Raw genomic sequence first — 20,165 nt, 5'->3', positions numbered from 1 at the left:
TGTGGTTCTGTATAAATAAAAAAAATCCAATTAAAGGTTTTTTTATTCAAGTTATGCATATTTGATGCATTCGAGAAGAAGACTCGAATACTATAAAATACACGAAACGTACATAAAAATTTACTGGAAGAAATCCACTGGTGATTGAATAGACATAGAAAAATATTGAACCAACAGGGCTTTTCATTCACAGTCATTTGTTTCGAGCTTATATATTATACACAGATTATACAACATATGACAGAAGCTCGAAACAAATGACAATCGATGAAAAGCCCTATAGAACCAACTGGTCAATATAGTAATTGCAATGATGTTCAAAATAACAAAAGATAGATGCTCAAGCCATATGTAAAATAAAGAAATAAAATTGGATGACAGGTTTAATAGAATTCTTGAGATAAATAAGCATCTTTATTTCAAGATATACGACGGAGATGCGGTGAACAACGTTAATAATTCGGTAAGAAACAGAAGAGTAGAATGGAACGACCACATAAGGCGAATGATAACAAATATGGTAGTGAGGACAACGAGAGACGTTCTCCAATAGGCAGACGATCAGTGGGAAAACCACGAAAGCGATGGAACGACCACTTACTGGAGGCACATTGAAAAAACAGACAGTGTCATGTCTCCACAAAAAGAAGAAGCAGCTTAACCGCGTAGAAAAACAAATGTGTTGTTCTTAATTTTTAACCTATATTCATTTGCTTGAGGACACAGGTCTTACTCCACTGATATCTATCTTGTGCTATTCGTGTCCTTACTCCACTGATATCTATCTTGTGCTATTCGTGTCCTTACTCCACTGATATCTATCTTGTGCTATTCGTGTCCATAGTTTCCTGATGTAGTTTGGATATCATTCACCCACCTTTTCTGGACATTGATACACATAAATTCATTAACTCGGATGATAGATGAGTACAGAGTCATTTTAGCGATTCATCATATGTGTAGTTCCTGTCTGGCGCATTCAGGGATATGGGTGAAAACAGCAATGTCAGGTATGGCATAAAAAATAACTACGAAATAGAAGCAGTACTCCCTAGATTTTAGATTTTGCTATACAATCTATCGTAGCATCTGAAACTAAATCGGATGGTTACAAACAAGGTATGTTGTTCATGTTAAAGGAGGCTGAACGAAATACTTACTATGGCTAATAAATGTCCGGTACCTCATAAATCCATTTGACCCAATCTTAAAGATAGGATCAAATTTGCAATTTAAATGAATATGATATGAAAATGTCTCTTTTTAATTCACTACTGATTTCTAAGTCTTCTCGTAAATTCAATTGATATTCAGTACGCTCTCCAATAGAGCAATAAGCATAATAATTGTAGAAGACGTTTCGGTTAGAGGCATGGGTACGAAGGGGTGCCCACAGAGGGAGAAGGGGTGCTAGCATCACTCCTCTGGAAGTTTTAGACACCCTGGTTGACACTCAGAAGGAAGGGCTTCTACACAATAGCCTATGTATATGACATGGCTGTCTTGCAAAGCGGTAAGTTTGAAAAAACACTATGTGAGAAATTACAAGTTGTCTCAGACTAATAGAAATATGGTATAAGGAACACTCCTTACTCTCTATAAATCCAAAAAAGACAGATGGTATTCTTCACCAGAAAAAGAAAGATCACGGGCTCAAAACCCCCAAGAATTCTAAACTGCAGTCTAAACTTCTCTGACGAGGTGAAATACCTTGGTATTACCCTTGACAGGAAGTAAGTCCAACTTAGACAGTAGAGGTCCTCCAGGGTGATTCGCCTAGAACTACACTACTGTCATTAGGCCAATGCTCCCTTGCTTGGTTGCTTGGGCAATAGCACCGTAACATAGGGAGACGTCGCAAATCCGTAATGCATATACACTGATGGCTCCAAAATGGCAGAAGGCTTAGGATGCGGGATATAGCCCAGATCACTGAACCTAAGTATAAAGTAGGGTATGGACAAAAATGCCAGCGTAGTCCAGACTGAACTGGCTGCTATCTCCATAGCCGCAAAATAGATAACCCAAAAAGGTATAGCCGGTAAAGCTGTAATAATCGGCACATACAGCAGACAAGCGCTACTAACCCCGAATAGACCACGTGTCACATCAGGGTTAGTAATGGAGTATCATGAGTCACTAGACCAAGCCTCGGATGGTAACATCATCCTGAAGTGCGTTAAAGGATGCAATGGAAATAAAGGCAAACGCATTGCTGACCGGTGATTTTTTGGCTGGTCAACTACAACAATCGCCGAAGAAGGGTAAGGATGTAGACTTGCCAAGGTAACACTAAGGAACCTTGGTAAGTTAGCACCAGAAAAGTACTTGGAAATGACCAGGAAAACCCTACGCTTGGCAGTTGTTGTTGTAACTGGTCATTGCCAACTAAGCAAACACCTCCACCACTGGGGCTAATAGACACACCTCTATGCAGGAAGTATGAACGAGAATACGAAACTGTCGAGCCTGTCCTAGGTGAATGTCCGAAGTTATCGTCAATACGAGATTATGCGTTCCGCGAGTCTGGCCTGCACCTGCCGACATAAGAGAGATGTGCCCTGGCGACTTGTCCAGCTTCCTGGAAATGACAGGATCGACAATGAGCTAAGGAAGACAGCTCCCTGGGAGGATGCACAATGGGTCAATTCTGGCTTAAGTGCCGTGGGACTTGACTCGCCTCCCCTACTGTACAGATACAAATACACACAGTATCAAATATTTTTGAGAACATATGACTGTTACTAATTTGACCTAAAGAAATAATATACGAAAAGTCAAACAATAAGGAATGCACGTAATTTTCTCCTTGTTACCATATTTATTCTAAATTAGAAAAAATATATACGGATTAATCAGATTTTTTTGACATGCCGTCATGTTGAACCCGTTGACGAGTTTTTATGACGTCATTATATTTGGTGAGCTTGTAAATGGTAACTGACACTGTCATAATATTGGAGGTTGAATATAATGTCAAATTATTGTTTTCAAATTATATAAAACTGTCATTATAGATAAAAGTACGTAAAGGGTTTAAAATGTGCGTGAAGTAACAATGTATTTTAAATGGGATTTACTTTTTCGCACTGTTTTTGGCACACTTTCATATAATCAAATATCCTCAACTTTCGCGTTGTCATGGTGATAACATGTGAGCAATAAATTACAACAAAAGTTTTGACAGTTTGGTGGTTTGAAGGAAGTTTGAATTTTTAAATGTCAAAGTTCTAAAAATTCTAGAATAGAAATGTATTCCAGTGACGAAGAGTTGCAGTTTTTTTATTTGTTTATCCTACATAAAATATTGTATGAAACTGTGCGTGAAGTACTTTTTGCGCACTTACGCGATGTATAGCACTCGCCCCGCTCGTGCTCCAAAAGCATACTTCACGAACTGTTTCATAAATAACTATTTATTCATTTAGTTTATATTTTAACGACAGTTTATTTTTTAACCAACTTCACTTTCCCTTCCATATCCTTGATTGTTCGATTAGGTTCGTAATAGTTTTGTTGTATGGTAGGTTTAGTTAGGCGTTAATTTTAAGAAATGTTGCCGGTTAAATGGGCACAACTTCCAAAGGCCATGAAAGAAGAAGAAAAAAAAATAAACAAACAAAAATCTTACATAACCTTCTATAGGACCACATGCCTTGGACACTTATATTACAGATAGTTATCTTTGTTTCACACGCTTAAAGCCAAAGAGAAACAGTGTAGCCGGTAGTTGCTGTGGTAAATACATATATGTTTTTTATTTGGCAACAGCGCTCTCCTGCCAAACTTGACGGTAGCGAAAAAACTAATATATGAGGAAAAATTTGTTGAATTTGTTTGCCGTTAATTGTACCGGTGGGTTATGATGTTATTCAATCTATGACGCGCATTCCAAATTGTTTGACTTTGAGTTTAGCCGCATACATACAGATACAGTTGAGTCCACGAGTCTTTACCTGTGCGTCATCATTTAAAGCATAGAAATTAGTCGGAAATTTACTAAACACAACAGCAAGTGACAGAAAGTAGGTATTACTCCGATCACGGGTTATAGTATAAAATTTGACGTTATCAAATAAATAGAATGTCAAATTTAAGTTTTGCTTTAAAATTTTGGTGCATAATTACAGCTACATTTGAAGTAGCTTAATAAATTCTTTTATTATCATTGATTAATAAATAAATAAACAATTTATAAAAAAATTCAATAACATATTTTCTTTTTGTTATTTTATTCACTTTGGCGAAACATTAAACACCAGCATTCCTTAACTGTGTCAAAGAGGTTAGCTATGTACGTTGTCAAAATTAATCGTAAAATAACATAAACTTACCATAAAATTTCAAACTCCAATATAAAATTAGTTGTGAAAACAACTGTTTGTATACTATAAAAAACTTCAAAATGCAAAAATTCGACAAAATAACAGCAAAAATTCAACAAACTGACAGCCACAAAAGTAAACAAACCAAAACGTCAGAAATTGTACTTAAAATGTGAAAACATCCCCAATCGTCTTTTTTTGTACCTATCTCTGTTCAATGTACTGATTCTAGATTTTTCATAAAAATATCATGTGTTTTTACTTAATAACAGGCGGTAGCTGGTTTGTCATTAGTTTCAAGCGTGGAAGAGAATGATGCCAGATAAAAAGTATGTTTTATCTCGCCAGGTATTAATGACGCACGGGTAAAGACTCTTGGACTCAAGTGTATATTGAAATACTTACTTCCATGGAAAATTGTAATATTATGTTGAACAGTTAAAATGTCTCCTAAAAATTCTGCAAACTTAGTGTAAGTCTCCGTGTTCAGCTTGACCTCAATCACAGACATATCAGTATGTTCACAAAATAACTGGCTCGCTCTCCATGTCAATTCAGATTCTGACATCCACTCAGGCTGATCTTCTGGCGCCATTGTTCGCGTTATATTTTTCGGTAGCTAAAATAGAAATTATTATACACCAGAAACTCTCCTGACAAACGAAGACCGGAGATTACTCAGATAATTTTAAGACAACTTAACCCAAATCATCTAGTCCGAAAATGATTCCCAAGGGATCTTTCCTGATTTAAGTCGGTAGGATACATCGTTTACTAGAAAAATCGGTTTGAAAATTTTTCGTTTTTGAATTTGAAAAAAAAAAAAATAAAAAAAAGGTATATTTTAACGACTTTAAGAAAGACTAACGTGTAACGTTACAAACGTCACATCTCTGTAATTTTATTTTTAAATAATCATTTTAACCTTCTTTATTAATTCATTAATAATAATCTTCTTCTATTTGTTTTACCTGTTTTCCCCGTTAAAAAGTGGTTGGCACCCTGTTTCTTTATTTATAGGCATATCTAGAGATTTAAAATTTCCGGAAAAATTGGGTGCAGGAAAAAACCTGTTTTTCCGCTGAAATCCGGAAAAAAACAGGAAAAATACGGAAAAATTGACATTTGGTACAATATACTAAACAAATTCTACATCCCGTATCAAAATCGATAAATTTAGTACAATTCGATAGATCTATATTATCAGAAGTGACTTTTGTCTTTAAGTAGGTATCTATTAAAAAATATTCCCCAACAAGTTAACCAGACTAGTTCTCTTATCGAAAGCTTGCTAAAATATGTATGTTGAAAAACGCTACGAATTTTGTTCTAAGCTGATTCACTTTGCAGCCTATTGATGCTCGCTTTAAAGAAGAATAATTGAATGAAGACCAACTAATGGAAGCCATACACTTCATTTCTGAAATGGCTTATTCACTAAGGACCGGTCTTTTCCCCTCCGAATAACTAGTTATGGGGAAGTTTATTTGACAGATTTACATGTAATCTGCCGGATAAACTTCCCGATAACTATTTATTTGCAGGTGAAAAGACTGGGCCTAAACCTAGATGTAGGGAAGGTGGTGGCAAATCTAGCCCAATTTAGAACAAAAACGGGATTTTTTAGTCGAAATTCTTTATGGGATAGTGCAAATATGTAGTACTAATCCCGTTATATGGTAGCAAGGTTTATGTACATCGCAGCCACTTATGCCAATTGCCTCCCGAATTTTAAATGGACCTCCATATTCCGCCTCTTCAGAAAGAAACTGGTCTTTACACGGCCTCATATATACAAGCAAAAAAAAATATGTTATCACAGGATAAAATTTATAAGTTGTTGGTATTCATTTAAATTTGGTTATAAACGAAAAACAGATATCTATTTACGATACTACACCAGATCCACTTTTAAAAGAGACTGACAAAAATCATGTTGTTTGTGTTATCCGTTCAGGATGGTGAAGCGGAGAACGAGTCTGAATCAGATGCTTGGTCTGAAGATTCAGATTCAGACTCAGATAAAAATATACCACTGAGCAATTTGGCTAAACAATGTGCTTTCTACCTTTGAAGTTTCGGTTTTGACACTTACAATTAAAGTCTCTTAGTTTAACTACACTTAAGTCTAAATTAAAAAATATTTTCAAATTTTCCCATTTTTTCCAATTTTTCAAATGGTCTGGAAAAAACCTGTTTTTTCCCAATTTTTCCTGCTTTTTCCGATATGTTAATTCTCTAGGTGTATCTCAACATTCTTGTTCTATCTCAGCATAAAAGATTCTTATTCAATCGTTCTGTGGTTCATGACAATGACATCTCACTGTCGTTTCTCGTTTCAAATTTTAAGCCCCCCACTCACGAAGTCTGTGAATGTCAAGTGAAACCTCTTGTCAAAATGGACGAACATTTTTTCTTTCAATTTTAAAATCTACTTAAGGCAATTGTCCGGCCTCATAGCCACATTTTCAAACAGACGTTCTTATTTGGGTTTTCTGGATAAATAACCAACATCTGAACAACCCATTACTCCGTGGGAGGACTTCCTCAAGCTGGAGCCTCCAATGTCGCCGGCGATGCAGCGATAGCAACTAGACACCTAGCAACCGACCAACACCTTTAGGCCTGGTGGCCAGAACATCCACGTCGCCAGAGCCAGTGTAGAAATAACAGCAAGACACCAAGAACCCGCAGACAGATACCAAGTGCCATCGAATAAGTATATCTCTGATCTGTTTCGGCAAGGTCTTGTATATAACTTTTAATACATCACTTAATTATGTCTCTTATGAAAAATAAACATGATTATTTAGAATATTGTTTTACTTGCTCGATTCTGGATTTTCATTGTTCATGTTTTTGATTAGGACAAGGTGGACTCACAACTTGGGAGATTGAGCTAGTCTAGGGTAGACGATGTAGCGCGACAAATGGATAAACATGAAGATATATAGATCTGACAAAATTCGTGCTACAAAAATTTATTAAGTACCTCGGTTGCTCAAGTCATCAAGAGATTTAAGTGAGTGGATTCTTTAATAGATGTCATGATATACTCTTATTAGCTTAGAACAATTAGAAAGATAGAAAAATCGGAATATGGATGTGAAATAAAAAAATAAAGAAAAAAAATAAAATATTGGGCGCCACTGGTTACCTAAGGAACCAGAATTTATACAAAAAAAATATTAAAAGAAAAATGGTATTAAATCAAAATAAAACAGAAAATAGTCAAATAAAAAAATATACATAATATACAGAATATTATAACGTAACTTACCTTATTTATTCAGAATTCTATACTCAGTCAATTTTTTAATGTTCTTACGATTCAAGAGAGAAGGGAAGAAAATAAATTATATGTTGAAAATCAAACATTATTTATTGAAAACAAAAAAATTAATCTCTGATCTCTCTGTTATAATTAGAGACCAGATTACCAATTAATCAAAGATGAAACGAAACAGTTTTACAAATATAAAAATTATACCTTAACAATTAGTGTCCTGGCTTCTTCCTCGTAGCTTGATTCGAAAGTCCAAGGCGCTATTGCACTCGCGAAACACTTCACTGTCGTTAGTTACAGCAAACAGCAAACAGTACATTGTTTATAAACAAACATTATTATAGAAAAATTCAGCTTTCACTTGAACATAAATAGTTTAAAAGTTCGTTAAACTGGATCAAATTTTACTTTTACTCGAATAAAATTATTTAGTTAGACTCGAACGTGATTATTGAAAGTTCATTAACTTTGACCAAAATAAAGTATGTGAGCATACTACATGTTTTAACTGCACTGTTAAACATAGTAATGAGAAAATTGAAACTCTTCTCTCCTACTTCTGGTTCTGACTGCTTAAAAGAAATTAGTGGATACCAACATTGGTATAAAATGATAACGACGATTTGCTTAGAAACAGCGGGAAAATCGCCGGAGTTCACGATACACCATCACATTCGCCGGGCTGGAATCATCCTAGCCGGCTGGGAAACTGGAAAACTACATTCCGAAACACTCAATGGAACTCAACTCGCATGACGATGGCCCTAAAGGAACCAAAACTCAACTTCTCTTGATGGTGACTTCTACGGAACTCAACTGAACATGATGATGGCTTCTACTGAACTCAACTGAACATGTTGATGGCTTCTACGGAACTCCTTCTAGGACCGCTAACTCGATCCTTCTAAAACTTGGGTTCCTTCTCCCAAAATAAGTGACTTCCTACTTAGACCAATAGGAATCATACCAGATATTTCTCTACCAATCAAATGGTCAGAAAAACTCTCAAGACATCCCTCGAACGCCATGATAGTTTTACTTTCAACCAATTACAAATACTTAAACTTCGCAATAACAAAATCCCTTGAGTTTACACGAAATGCGATGACTCATAGAAATACAGTTAGTTTTTAGAACCAATATTTAAGAGCTTTACTAAAAGCAATCGACTAATCCTTCCTGCTCTAATACAACCCTCAATAAATTTGTGTCTGAGAAAGGCATAAACCTAAGACTCTAGTCTACAAATGCCATAAAAACCTTTATACTCTTGAGTCTTTACTTAACGTGGAACCTCTTTGAAAAATATTCCGTTTACAATTGAAGACATAAGTGGATAAAGGTCATATGTCACATTTTTTGAGAAAATTGTTTTATTAGGTTTTTGTTCTTCTAATATGTTGTTTTACCTTTTAAAATTTTAAAATAACCTATTTTTAGCTAAATAAAAATAACAAGAAGGTATTAAAGCAATATGTCCCACTAGATTTTCGAATTCTAGTGGATAAAGGTATTATGTCCAAGATCGCATTTGGACATAATACCTTTATCCATGTGAAATGTGTAAATATGGAGAATTTTTTCTACTATTTTGAAGATCTGCTGACGAACCTCTATTTATGTAAAAAGCAAACAAACACTTCAAATCAAAAGGTTAATTTTCGTGTTACGTAAAATGGATAAGAGTGGACGAATTTGGCTTCTATCTCTATAAGACATAGATACCTTAATGACTACATGCCATTTCAGCAAGTAGATTTAAGAAAAAAGAGGACAGTACATCTGACCACAACTGAATATAGACCAAGAAGACTGGAAAATAAAACTGGTAGTTTGAGTTTGAAAAAACTGGGAAATTTAAGACACTGAATAAAATTTGTTCCCGAAGAGTATAGATGATTTTATGAAAACGCGATAGAGGAAAATAAAGAAAAATCCCAAAAAGAAAAGAAGAACCTACTAAAAAATATGTTTTTATTAATTTTACAGTTTGTATTGCAATTTTTTTTGACAATCAATGCCCATTTTGGATACTTAACTCTTTTATCCACTTAACCCTAACATTTTTTTAATTATTTTTACTATGTGGATAAAGGTAATATGTCCACAAAATTTAAAATATTAGGCTTAAAGTAACTTTTTTTAAATTCAATTTAAAGTGTGAAAAAAGTACCTTCAAATACCTGTTTAAAAAAGTGTAGCAATGCAAATTTATAAAATAAATAACTAACTTATGACAAAAGACACTAAAATGCTCATTACTCAAAAACATTATTTTGTGACATATGACCTTTATCCACTTATGTCTTCAATTGTGTAGGATATAAACAATTTGGGGCACCTTTGTACACCAATTTTCAAAGAATCGCAAGAACCGAAATAAACATCCAAATCCCGTGAGAATTGAATAACGCCATACTCTGCCTATGCGGAAGATCGATATACAGGGCGTAGCGAAAGTGTACAACTGTAAACTGAGTCGGAGTTTCAAATATTTAGACGGTGGGACTTTGAGCGTGTTTCAACGATAACTATCATAGTTGATTGAAATATTATTCTTCAATATTATTTCAATTATCTGAGGTAGTTTATGCCCGGTTGCACCAACAGATCTTAAGCTTAAGTCGAGAATATCATAAGAATTAATATAATATAATTATAATATATTACAATAAGAATACCATAATATAATAATAGATATAATTGTTAATAAGGTAAGAATCTAAAATTATGGTGCAACGTAAGTGATACTCAAGGAGACCATATTTATAAGTAGAGCTTAGCTAATCTGGAACTTAAGATCTGTTGGTGCAACCAGGCATTATTGTATCAAACTCCTAGTACTAGAATACATCATAATTTAATAATCCAGTGTCAAAAATGCTTAAAAGGTAAAGCCAAAAAATTATGCGATAAAATAACTGTTGCCCTACCCAAAACGACGCCTATGACCGGTACTAGAAGTTGGCAATAGATGAAATCGATTTATCTCTGGAAGATAAATAGGCGTACCAGTTTTCGTTTTCTAAACAGAAGTGTTCTGGAGGTATTAAAAAACTATTGTTGTTTGTTTGGATTTATATGACTGCGGACACTAAATCCATTCGCCAAAAAAACTAATTACAAGGCGGCGCGCCATCTTCAAAGAACTCTAGCTCCATTAGGAAGCATTTTCGGACTAGGTGAATTGGGGTAAAATGTCTTAAAATTATCTGAGGAATTACCTTTCTTCGTTTGCCAGGACAGTTTCTGGACACCCTGTATAATAATAAATTTTCTTATTTACTAATAAAATATTTTCATGATGGAATTTGATATGAAACACGTCCAAGAATAATGTAGAAAGTTTGGTATTGAATAAAATAAACAAAGTAAATATAATCAAATAAGTTGTTTATTTTTCTTCACATATACACTGGGATGCAAAATTAACCGGACACCTTAACAATGGGTCATTTTTGATGTCTCTAATTTCCTAAACCTGTTGTCCGATTTAAGTGATTTTTTAATATGTTATAGCCTTATTCTTTATCAATATCGCTGTCATAATATTGTGGCTAAACAGGTAAATTTTCATTGCATACCGGGTGTACCAATGAAACTGTGTTTTTTCTCAAACTTCGCATCACCCTGTAGAATATTTTAGCATTTGTAAAATACTGAAATTAAAATACAACTACAGCCTCATGTTTTCTCAACATTTTGTTTTTTGATTCATTTGCTTATGTTGGATAATAAAAAAGTTAGGTACTTTAACAATTAGCCGTGTTTTTCATCAATACAGGCTGTTTTTAAATAACTATGGAAAACTTCAAGGGGTAATTCTACATGAAAAAATAATGACAGTTTACTTTATAAACCTATGTCCGCAAATGCTTCGTTTCTGAGATAGAGGGTGTTGAAATTTTTCTTACAAACTCACGATTTATTTATTGCTTAAAAACCAGTTGAGACATGCAAATGAAATTTGGTGGGTTTTAAGACGTAGTTATTGTACATTTTTTGACATACAAGTAAGAATTTAATATTCACCATTGGCGCGCGTACTGGTAATATAAGCCCTCATATTACCCGTATGCGCGCCAATGGTAAATATTAAATTCTTAATTGTATGTCAATAAATGTGCAATAGCTACGTCTTAAAACCCACCAAATTTCATTTGCATAGCTCAACCGGTTTTAAAGCAATAAATAAATCGTCAGTTTGTAAGAAAACTTTCAACACCCCCTATCTCGGAAACGAAGCATTTGCGGACATACCGTTTATAAAGCAAACTGTCAATAATTTTTCATGCTAAATTACCCCTTAAAGTTTGCCATACTTATTTAAAAACACGCTGTATTGATGAAAAACATGGCTAGTTGTTAAAGTACCTAACTTTTTTATTATCCAACATAAGCAAATAAATCAAAAAACAAAATGTTGAGAAAACATGAGGCTATAGTTGTATTTTAATTTCAGTATTTTACAAATGCTAGAATATTCTACAGGGTGCAGCGAACTTTGAGAAAAAACACAGTTTGATTGATACACCCGGTATACAATGAAAGTTTAACTGTTTAGCAACAATACTATTACGGCAATATTGCTAAAGAATAAGGCTATGATATATTAAAAAATCACTTAAATCGTACAACAGGTTTAGAAAATTCGAGAAAAAGACCCAAATGTCCGGTTAATTTTGCTCCCCAGTGTATATTGGAGTGCATCTAGCAATTTTCCACTGTTAGTCGGCAATCCTCCTCATTGCTTGCGCCCTTGTCACAATCTTTTTGGAGTCTTCCTGTTGGTCTTCGGCCTTCTACCTTTCATTCTACTACCAACAGTTATATGGTCCCCGTTTTTCTCGCTATGTGGCCGAAGTAATTTAAGTATGCTGGGATTACTTTTTTTAATAGCCCGTCTTTTATATGAAGCCCTTTCAGAATTGACAGGTTGGTTGGTTCTTTGTTCTGTACAGGACATGTGTAGAATTCTTCTGTAGACCCACATTTTGAAGGCTTCTATTGATTTTTTTGTGAGTCCATATTTCAGCTGCGTATGTAGCAATGGCAAAAATAAGGGCATTTACCAACCAGAGCTTACTATTGCTTGTTATTGTTTGATCTTTCCATATTTGAACTAATTTAGCTGTTGCGGTTCGGGCCATTGCTAGTCTAGGCTTTATTTCTGAGGGGTAATCGCAATTGTTGGTTATCTGGGAGTTTAAGTATGTATACAAGAAACTCGTCACTTGGCGTATTTGCGGTAGATTATTATTTGCCCTGTCTACGATCATTTGTAGACATACATACGTACGTGGGTGATCCGATAAGTACTTAGCCTCTCCGCCCGATGGCGCCACTATCGCAAGAGAAATCTACCATCGTGTAATACATTCTTGTAGACGGCCTATTTCAAAACATCAGCCAAATCGGACACGTAGTTTTGTTTTGACCGCGTGTGTAAGCGGGCGTGTTTGGGGATTTTAGAAAAATGAAAAAAGAGCAATATCAGTCGGTGATAGGATTCTTGTTTTTAGAAGGGAAATTCTGCAGCGAAATCAAAAAGCGCTTGAATGCTATAAATGGTGACTCTTCTCCTTCGACGGAAGCTGTCAAAGTTGGTTTAACGAGTTTCACCGCGGTGGAAAGTTGGTTTTTGATAAGTCACTCCCAGGTGCCCCAAAAACGGCTACCACTGAGGATAACGTGAAAGAAATCCACGATCTCGTATTGGCAGACCGCCGACTGAAGGTGTGTGGGATAGCTGAGACAGCACGCGTCTCAAAAAATCTCGTTGGTTATATCATTAATGAAATTTTGAACCTAAAAAGTTGTCGGCGCGATGGCTGCCGCATTTATAAACTCCGATCAATAAACGCAATCATGAGATCACTTGACAGCAGTGTCCGATGCTGTTCAAGCGTAGTCCAAATGCGTTTCTATGTTCTTTCAAAACCGTCGACGAAACATGGTTCCACTGGTACACACCGGAGACCAAAAAACAGTGATACAGTGGACGTCTTCCCGCGAACGTGCTCCGAGGAGGGCGAAAATTGTCCAATCGGCCGAAAAGGTGATGGTCACCATTTTGTGGGATTCACAAGGTGTGATCTATATCCACTTTATGGAAAAGGGCAAAACGATCACGGGGCTTAACTATGCCAAATTATTACACGGGGCTTAACTATGCCAAATTCCAGGAAAAACAGCCCCAATTGGGAAAGAAAACAATATTTTTCCACCATGACAACGCTCCGACTCACTCCTTCACCATCGCCATAGCCAAATTGGTCGAATTGGGCTACAAACTGCTGTTCCACCCAACTTATTCTCCAGATTTGGTCTGTACGACTTCTCTTTGTTTTCAAACTTGATAAAGCCACTCGCCGGGCAGAAATTTAAGTCGAATAAGGAGTTCATCACCGCCACGGAAGCCTACTTTGCAGACCTCGAGAAAAGGTATTTTTCAGACGGGTTAAAGAAGTTGGAGCATCGCTGGGTCAAGTGTATCGAGCTAAAAGGAGACTATGTTCAGAAATAAATCAGCACTTTTCCAAAATTTTCGTTTTTCTTTCGAAGGCTAAGTACTTATCGGACCGCCCTAGTAGACAACCGCATTCTTTGGTTATTCGGCTTAGTAGTTCGGTGATAATAAACATTTCTACTAGTCAGCTATAAATGAGGGTATTAAAACCAAAGCGGTGTAAGTCAAAAAAATTACTGGAATATTCTGCATACCTACTTAAAAACATTGAAAACATAAATATCTGCATAAGTCTAGTTAATATGTTGACTCAAATTGTAAACACTTACCCAATTTCTAATCCTGGTTAAAACAAATTTCAATACGTAATTGAGTTCAGCCTTTTCCATGACAGCAGATATATCTATTTTTTCTGTATTACATATTGAACATTTGCTCTCATCGAAAGTTGCTGAATTTGACAAACTCTTTGCTTCACTAACTTTCTCAGGTTCGTCATCAAGGACAATTGTGTCGGGGTCTGAAGACGTCCCCGGTTGTGCCTCTTTTGTTCGTGCTGCCCTTTGAAGCACTTTCTAAAAATCCATAAATGATTTTTTAATGAAATGAAAAGACACAAAAAATAATTGGCTCTCTACATTTATACTCTGGGCTAATTAGCAAAATTCATGGAAAAGTTATTTACCAGCAATTTTATTGCTGGAATCGAATTATAAGATCCTGTATATTAATAATATAGGTATGCAAAGTCCGCAGATAGTGTGCTACTTTTTCTATAAACAAAATGGCGCCGACAAATCGTATTTTTTTCAATTATTGCTCTATAACTCCGAAGATTTTAACTTTACAACAAAAACACCCAAATAAAAATTCACCGCAATTAAATTCTGCATAGAGATATGTTTTTCACGATTAGCTCAGACGAAAATTTTCCTCGGAAAATGCGGGTTTTCCTAACAAAAACTATAATTTTCAAATAAAGTTTTAGGTAAGTAATTATTAATCAATAATTAAATAACTTAGTGACATCAAAGATTTCTTGGTATAGATTGTAATTCCAGAAGCCGCTGAAAATTAAACGAATATTTTAGCAACAATTCAATTGTTAATTAACAATGTACGATCGCAATAATAACCAAAATAATCATGATACATTGATCAAACTTATAAAGATTATAAAGATGAGATGCTTGTTTAATATTTTATCGACAAAATATAAATTTTTCTTTTTTTTTGCATAATCTTTAAATTTTGAAAAAAAAATAGTTATAATACGTTGGTCTAATTAGTAAAGTACAAAGAAAGGTTATTTACCAGCAATTTTATTGCTTTAATCGAATTATAAGATCCTATATATTATTAATATAGGTATGCAAAGTCCACAGATAGTGTGCTACTTTTTTTATAAACAAAATGGCGCCGACAAATCGTATTTTTTTCAATTATTGCTCTATAACTCCGAAGATTTTAACTTTACACCAAAAATACTCAAATCAAAATTCACCCCAATTTAATTCTACATGGAGGCTTATTTTTCCCGATTTGCTCCGACGAAAATTTTCCTCGGAAAATGTGGGTTTTCCCAACAAAATCTCCAATTTCCAAATAAATTTTTTGGGCCAGTAATTATTTATCAATAATTATGTAGCTTGGTGAAATAAAAGCTTTCTTGGTATAGATTATAAATTCAGAAGCCGGTTAAAATGAAACTAATATTTTAGCAACAATTCAATTGTTAATTAACAATTTACAGTCGCAATAACAACCAAAATAATCATGAGACATTGATCAAACTTAGAAAGATTATAAAGGTGTGATGCCTATTTAATATTTTGTCGACAAAATATAAATTTTTCATTTTTTTGCATAATCTTTAAATGTTTAAAAAAAATTGTTATAAACAAATTAACATTTCTTAGAAATTGTTTATTATATTCTAATTTTAAAAAATACTTAAAATGCGTATTTCATAGGTCTTGAAAATGAATGCTTTAAAAAAATTTTCCAACCATTTGCAAAAAAGTTAGGAAACAGTAAAATAAATATGCGATATCTCCATTGTTTATAAGTTGTTTTAATTGTTTCAAAGCTTAAAAGTGAGTCTATGGTACAATCTAATTACTCACAAAGAATGTCAAAAATTAGTGCAATGGTTATATTTTAATCAAAGATTAAAATTACTTTTTTTTGTAATTTTTAGCGCGAAAGTAGGCTTGATACAGATCCGGAGATAAAATGTTCACTCGAAGCGACTGACACGCTTAAACTCGCGCGAGTTGTGTATGTGGGCGGGTAGCTACGGTACTGAATTATTCTACTTTCGCGCGTGTAAATTACAAAAAAATATATTTATAATCTTTAATTAAAATACAACCATTAAGCTGATAATCGATATTGTTTTATAAATAATTAGCTTGTACTTTAAACTCACTTCTACGCTTTGAAAGAATTAAAAAAAAAATTTAACACCGTAGTAATCGTATGTTTACTTTGCTGTTTCATAACTTTTTTGCAAATGGTTGCAAAAAAGTTTTAAAGCATTCATTTTCAAGATATTTGAAATGCGCATTTTAGCTATTTCTTAAAATTATAACAATAAAAACTTTCTGAGAAAAGTTAATTTGTTTATAACTATTTTTTTAAACATTTAAAGATTATGCAAAAAAATAAAAAATTTATATTTTGTCGACAAAATGTTAAATAGGCATCTCATCTTTATAAGATTTCAAAGTTTGATCAGTGTATCATAATTATTTTGGTTATTATTGCGACCGTAAATTATTAATTAACAATTGAATTGTTGCTAAAATATTGGTTTAACTTTCACCAGCTTCTGGAACTATAATCTAAACCAAGAAGGCTTTTAAGTCACCAAATTATTTAATTATTGGTAAATAATTACTTATGTAAAACTTTATTTGAAAATTAAAGATTTTGTTGGGAAAACCCGCATTTTCCGAGGAAAATTTTCATCGGAGCAGATCGGGAGAAACACGTCTCTATGCAGAATTTAATCACGGTGAATTTTTATTTGAGTGTTTTTATTGTAAAGTTAAAATCTTCGGAGTTCTAGAGCAATAATTGAAAAAAACACGATTTTCGGGCGCCATTTTGTTTATAAAAAAAGTAGCACACTATCTGAGGACTTTGCATACCTATATTATTAATATATAGGATCTTATAATTCGATTCCAGCAATAAAATTGCTGGTAAATAACTTTTCCCAAAAATGGCCTATTCTCCGATAATCAGCCCAGACTATTAAGAGTTTTCCAAATTGACATTAAATTCGATTTTACATTACATGATTTATCATGTGATTTATCATGATTTGGCCCATGCCAAGATAGAACGAAAAGATGCATTGTTTCGAAAAAATTCAAACAAGCTTTTTTTAAAACTTTTTTTTGTTAGTTTATATACATGTTAAAGTAAAAAGTTCTACTCGGAGATTTGCCCGCTAATTATTTATTAATTGTTTAAACAATAACAATTGTATTGTATAAATAATTTTAAAAATATCGTTGAATTCATCATTTTACTTTGATCCAATATGTTTCTATTTTGTTTTTGATTATGCTGAATCCGGATATGGTATTACAATTTGAAAATTCTTATACAGAAGCTCTTATACAGTATGTTTGCGTAACAACGAACCATATAGGAAACTTTTTTATTATAAATTTTACGAAAAAAAGTTATTCTTCATAAAATGCTCTGCATAGTCTAACATTTTATACGAGGTATGTCAAAAATATGAATTTTGTTAAAGAGTAAAGTACCTTTATATTCCAAAATATCAAACATTGTTATTATGAAAAGTTGTTTGTTTATTATCAATTTTAAAGTTATTCTTCATAAAATACTCTATTTGATCTAAAGTCTAAGATACAACCATCAGATATCAAACTTTTTCAATTTTATACGAGGTATGTAAAAAAATAAAAATTTTGCTTAACAGTTGAGTGCCCTTATAGTTCACAATATTTCAATTGAAAGGTGTAATTGAACACTAAAACATATTTTTTAATTCCAAACAACTTTTCTTAATAACAATTTTCGTTATTGTGAAATATAAAGCTACTTTACTCTTAAGTGAAATTCATATTTTTTGACATACCTAGTAAAAAATTAATAAAATTTGATATTTGATGGTTGCATCTTGGATTATATATGATGTAGAGTATTTTATAAAGAATAACTTTTTTTAGTAAAACTGGTAATAAAAAAGTTATCAATAGGTTCCAAGTTACGCAGACAATAGGTTCCAAGTATAAGAGCTAAAAATTTTTTTATGTTAAACATTTATTATTGTTGAAGCTCAATATTAAATGTATTTTAGGTAAGTTTTACAGAAAAAAGTTTTGATCACTTTGTATAAACATTTTTTTAGCTGGTAATTTTCGGTTTTTGTATTACATTTTTGTTATCTTTCTTAATGTTCTCAAAAAGAAATAGTTTATTTCATTCCTGAAGTAAAATAATTTAGTGCATTTTAAAGATTACATCCTAAGGTTTAAAAAAGCACCTATAAAATTGTAATAAATCTGTTCAAACTTGAGTAATACCGTCTTAAAGTGGTGGTAATTCTGTAAAACTACGAAGATTTCAAAAATTACATTTTTTGAAACGTCGTATCATTTCAATTAAACTTTTGAGTTTTTTTTTGAATTAAACATCGTTTAGTAAGATGTAAGGTAAGATGCTTGAAAGGTAAGTTGTGCAAATTTGAGATTTTTATAAGAAAAATTGTATTAGTTAAACATTTTTAAATCATTTTTAAACAAAATTCATGTAAATCTCATTTTCCGCTCACACCGTAATTACGTCCATACATTTTATTTCTTTTTAATATAACCATAAGATAGCTTAATTGAACCTCTTTCATGTCCAATTTTTAAAATTTCATTTGATCTATTAGTTAAAGAATTACATTAAAATAACTTAACCGTGCACTTCACCGAACGCTAGTTTACAGTGCGCCAATGTTTGTGAGAAGGGTGACTTTAGCGTTATAAATAAAAAAATATAGAAACTACAGATTTAATTTTAGAAAAATCTTTATATAAGGTTTTTTTTGTAAAATTTTCTGAATTGTTCAATGGTCAAGTCAGTTTTTTTCTAAACTTTATATTTTCGGAGTTATTTAAAAAAACATCTAATTTCGTAGTTCATTTGTTTAATAAAAAATCAAGCAGCCACTTCTCGAGTAGAACTTTTTAATATGTTGTTTATTAAACATTTCTTAATGAAATTACAAAAAGTTCTATCTTTTTTGATTTTTTCCGAAGTGATAATCTTATGCACGGTATGCTGATTATGATTCGCCACCCAGCAACTTTATATACTAATGGCACAGTATATAGAGGTTCCACAGTAAAATCACTCTTCTGTCGGCGCTTTGATCTCAGGAAGTAATACCGGCAGTACGCAATTGGTAATTCACCAGTGGTGGATGCGGGTTTTCCCTGTTAAAAGCCGTACGTTTCTATGCGAATAGCAATGTGAGAGTGGGGCAAAAGCGACTGCCAACATTGCGCGGTCGCCATGCGCGACTACAGATTTTACTTCAAATTTTTCGGAGAGTTGTTCTACTGTCCCTCTTTATACTGTGCTAATGGCAAAAAATGCAACACTTTGTGTAAGTTATTTATTAGGATCAAAAGTATTTCTTTGTAAGTCGTATCTAAAAATATGGTACATACTACCATAATATGCGGTGTACCTGTCTCTATCTAAACTGCGCGTCATAGAAAACGGGCACCCCAAAAAATGGGTAATTTTTGAGGTTGCGTATCTCCTAAACCTGTTGTCCAATTTAAGTGATTTTTTGAATATCTTATAGCTTTATTCTTTGTCAATATCCTTGTAATAATATTTTTGCTAAACAGGTAAATTTTTATTGTATACCGGGTGTACGAATCAAACTGTGTTTTTTTCTCAAAGTTCGCAACACCCTGTGGAATATCCTAGCGTTTATAAAATACTGAAATTAAAACCCAACTATTGCCTCAGATTTTCTCAACATTCTGTTCTTTGATTCATTCGCTTATGTTGGATATTACAAAAGTTAGGTACTTTAACA

General features: G+C 33.3%; 1 protein-coding gene across 2 annotated transcripts in view; it reads right to left on the bottom strand.

Moving 5' to 3' along the window:
• Positions 1-20,165, bottom strand: part of LOC126878692 (zinc finger MYND domain-containing protein 11) — a 123,613-nt gene that overhangs the window by 63,481 nt on the left and 39,967 nt on the right. For both annotated transcript variants that reach the window (XM_050641561.1, XM_050641556.1), the window contains exons 5-6: positions 14,410-14,655; positions 4,731-4,944 (exon numbers count right to left, since the gene is read on the bottom strand). In XM_050641561.1, coding sequence (XP_050497518.1) covers positions 4,731-4,944; positions 14,410-14,655 — 460 coding nt within the window. The remainder of the gene's footprint in view (positions 1-4,730; positions 4,945-14,409; positions 14,656-20,165) is intronic.

The sequence above is a fragment of the Diabrotica virgifera genome, chromosome 1 (genome assembly GCF_917563875.1).
Source record: "Diabrotica virgifera virgifera chromosome 1, PGI_DIABVI_V3a".
Lineage (NCBI taxonomy): Eukaryota > Metazoa > Arthropoda > Insecta > Coleoptera > Chrysomelidae > Diabrotica > Diabrotica virgifera.
This window is presented reverse-complemented; position numbering and strand designations above follow the sequence as displayed.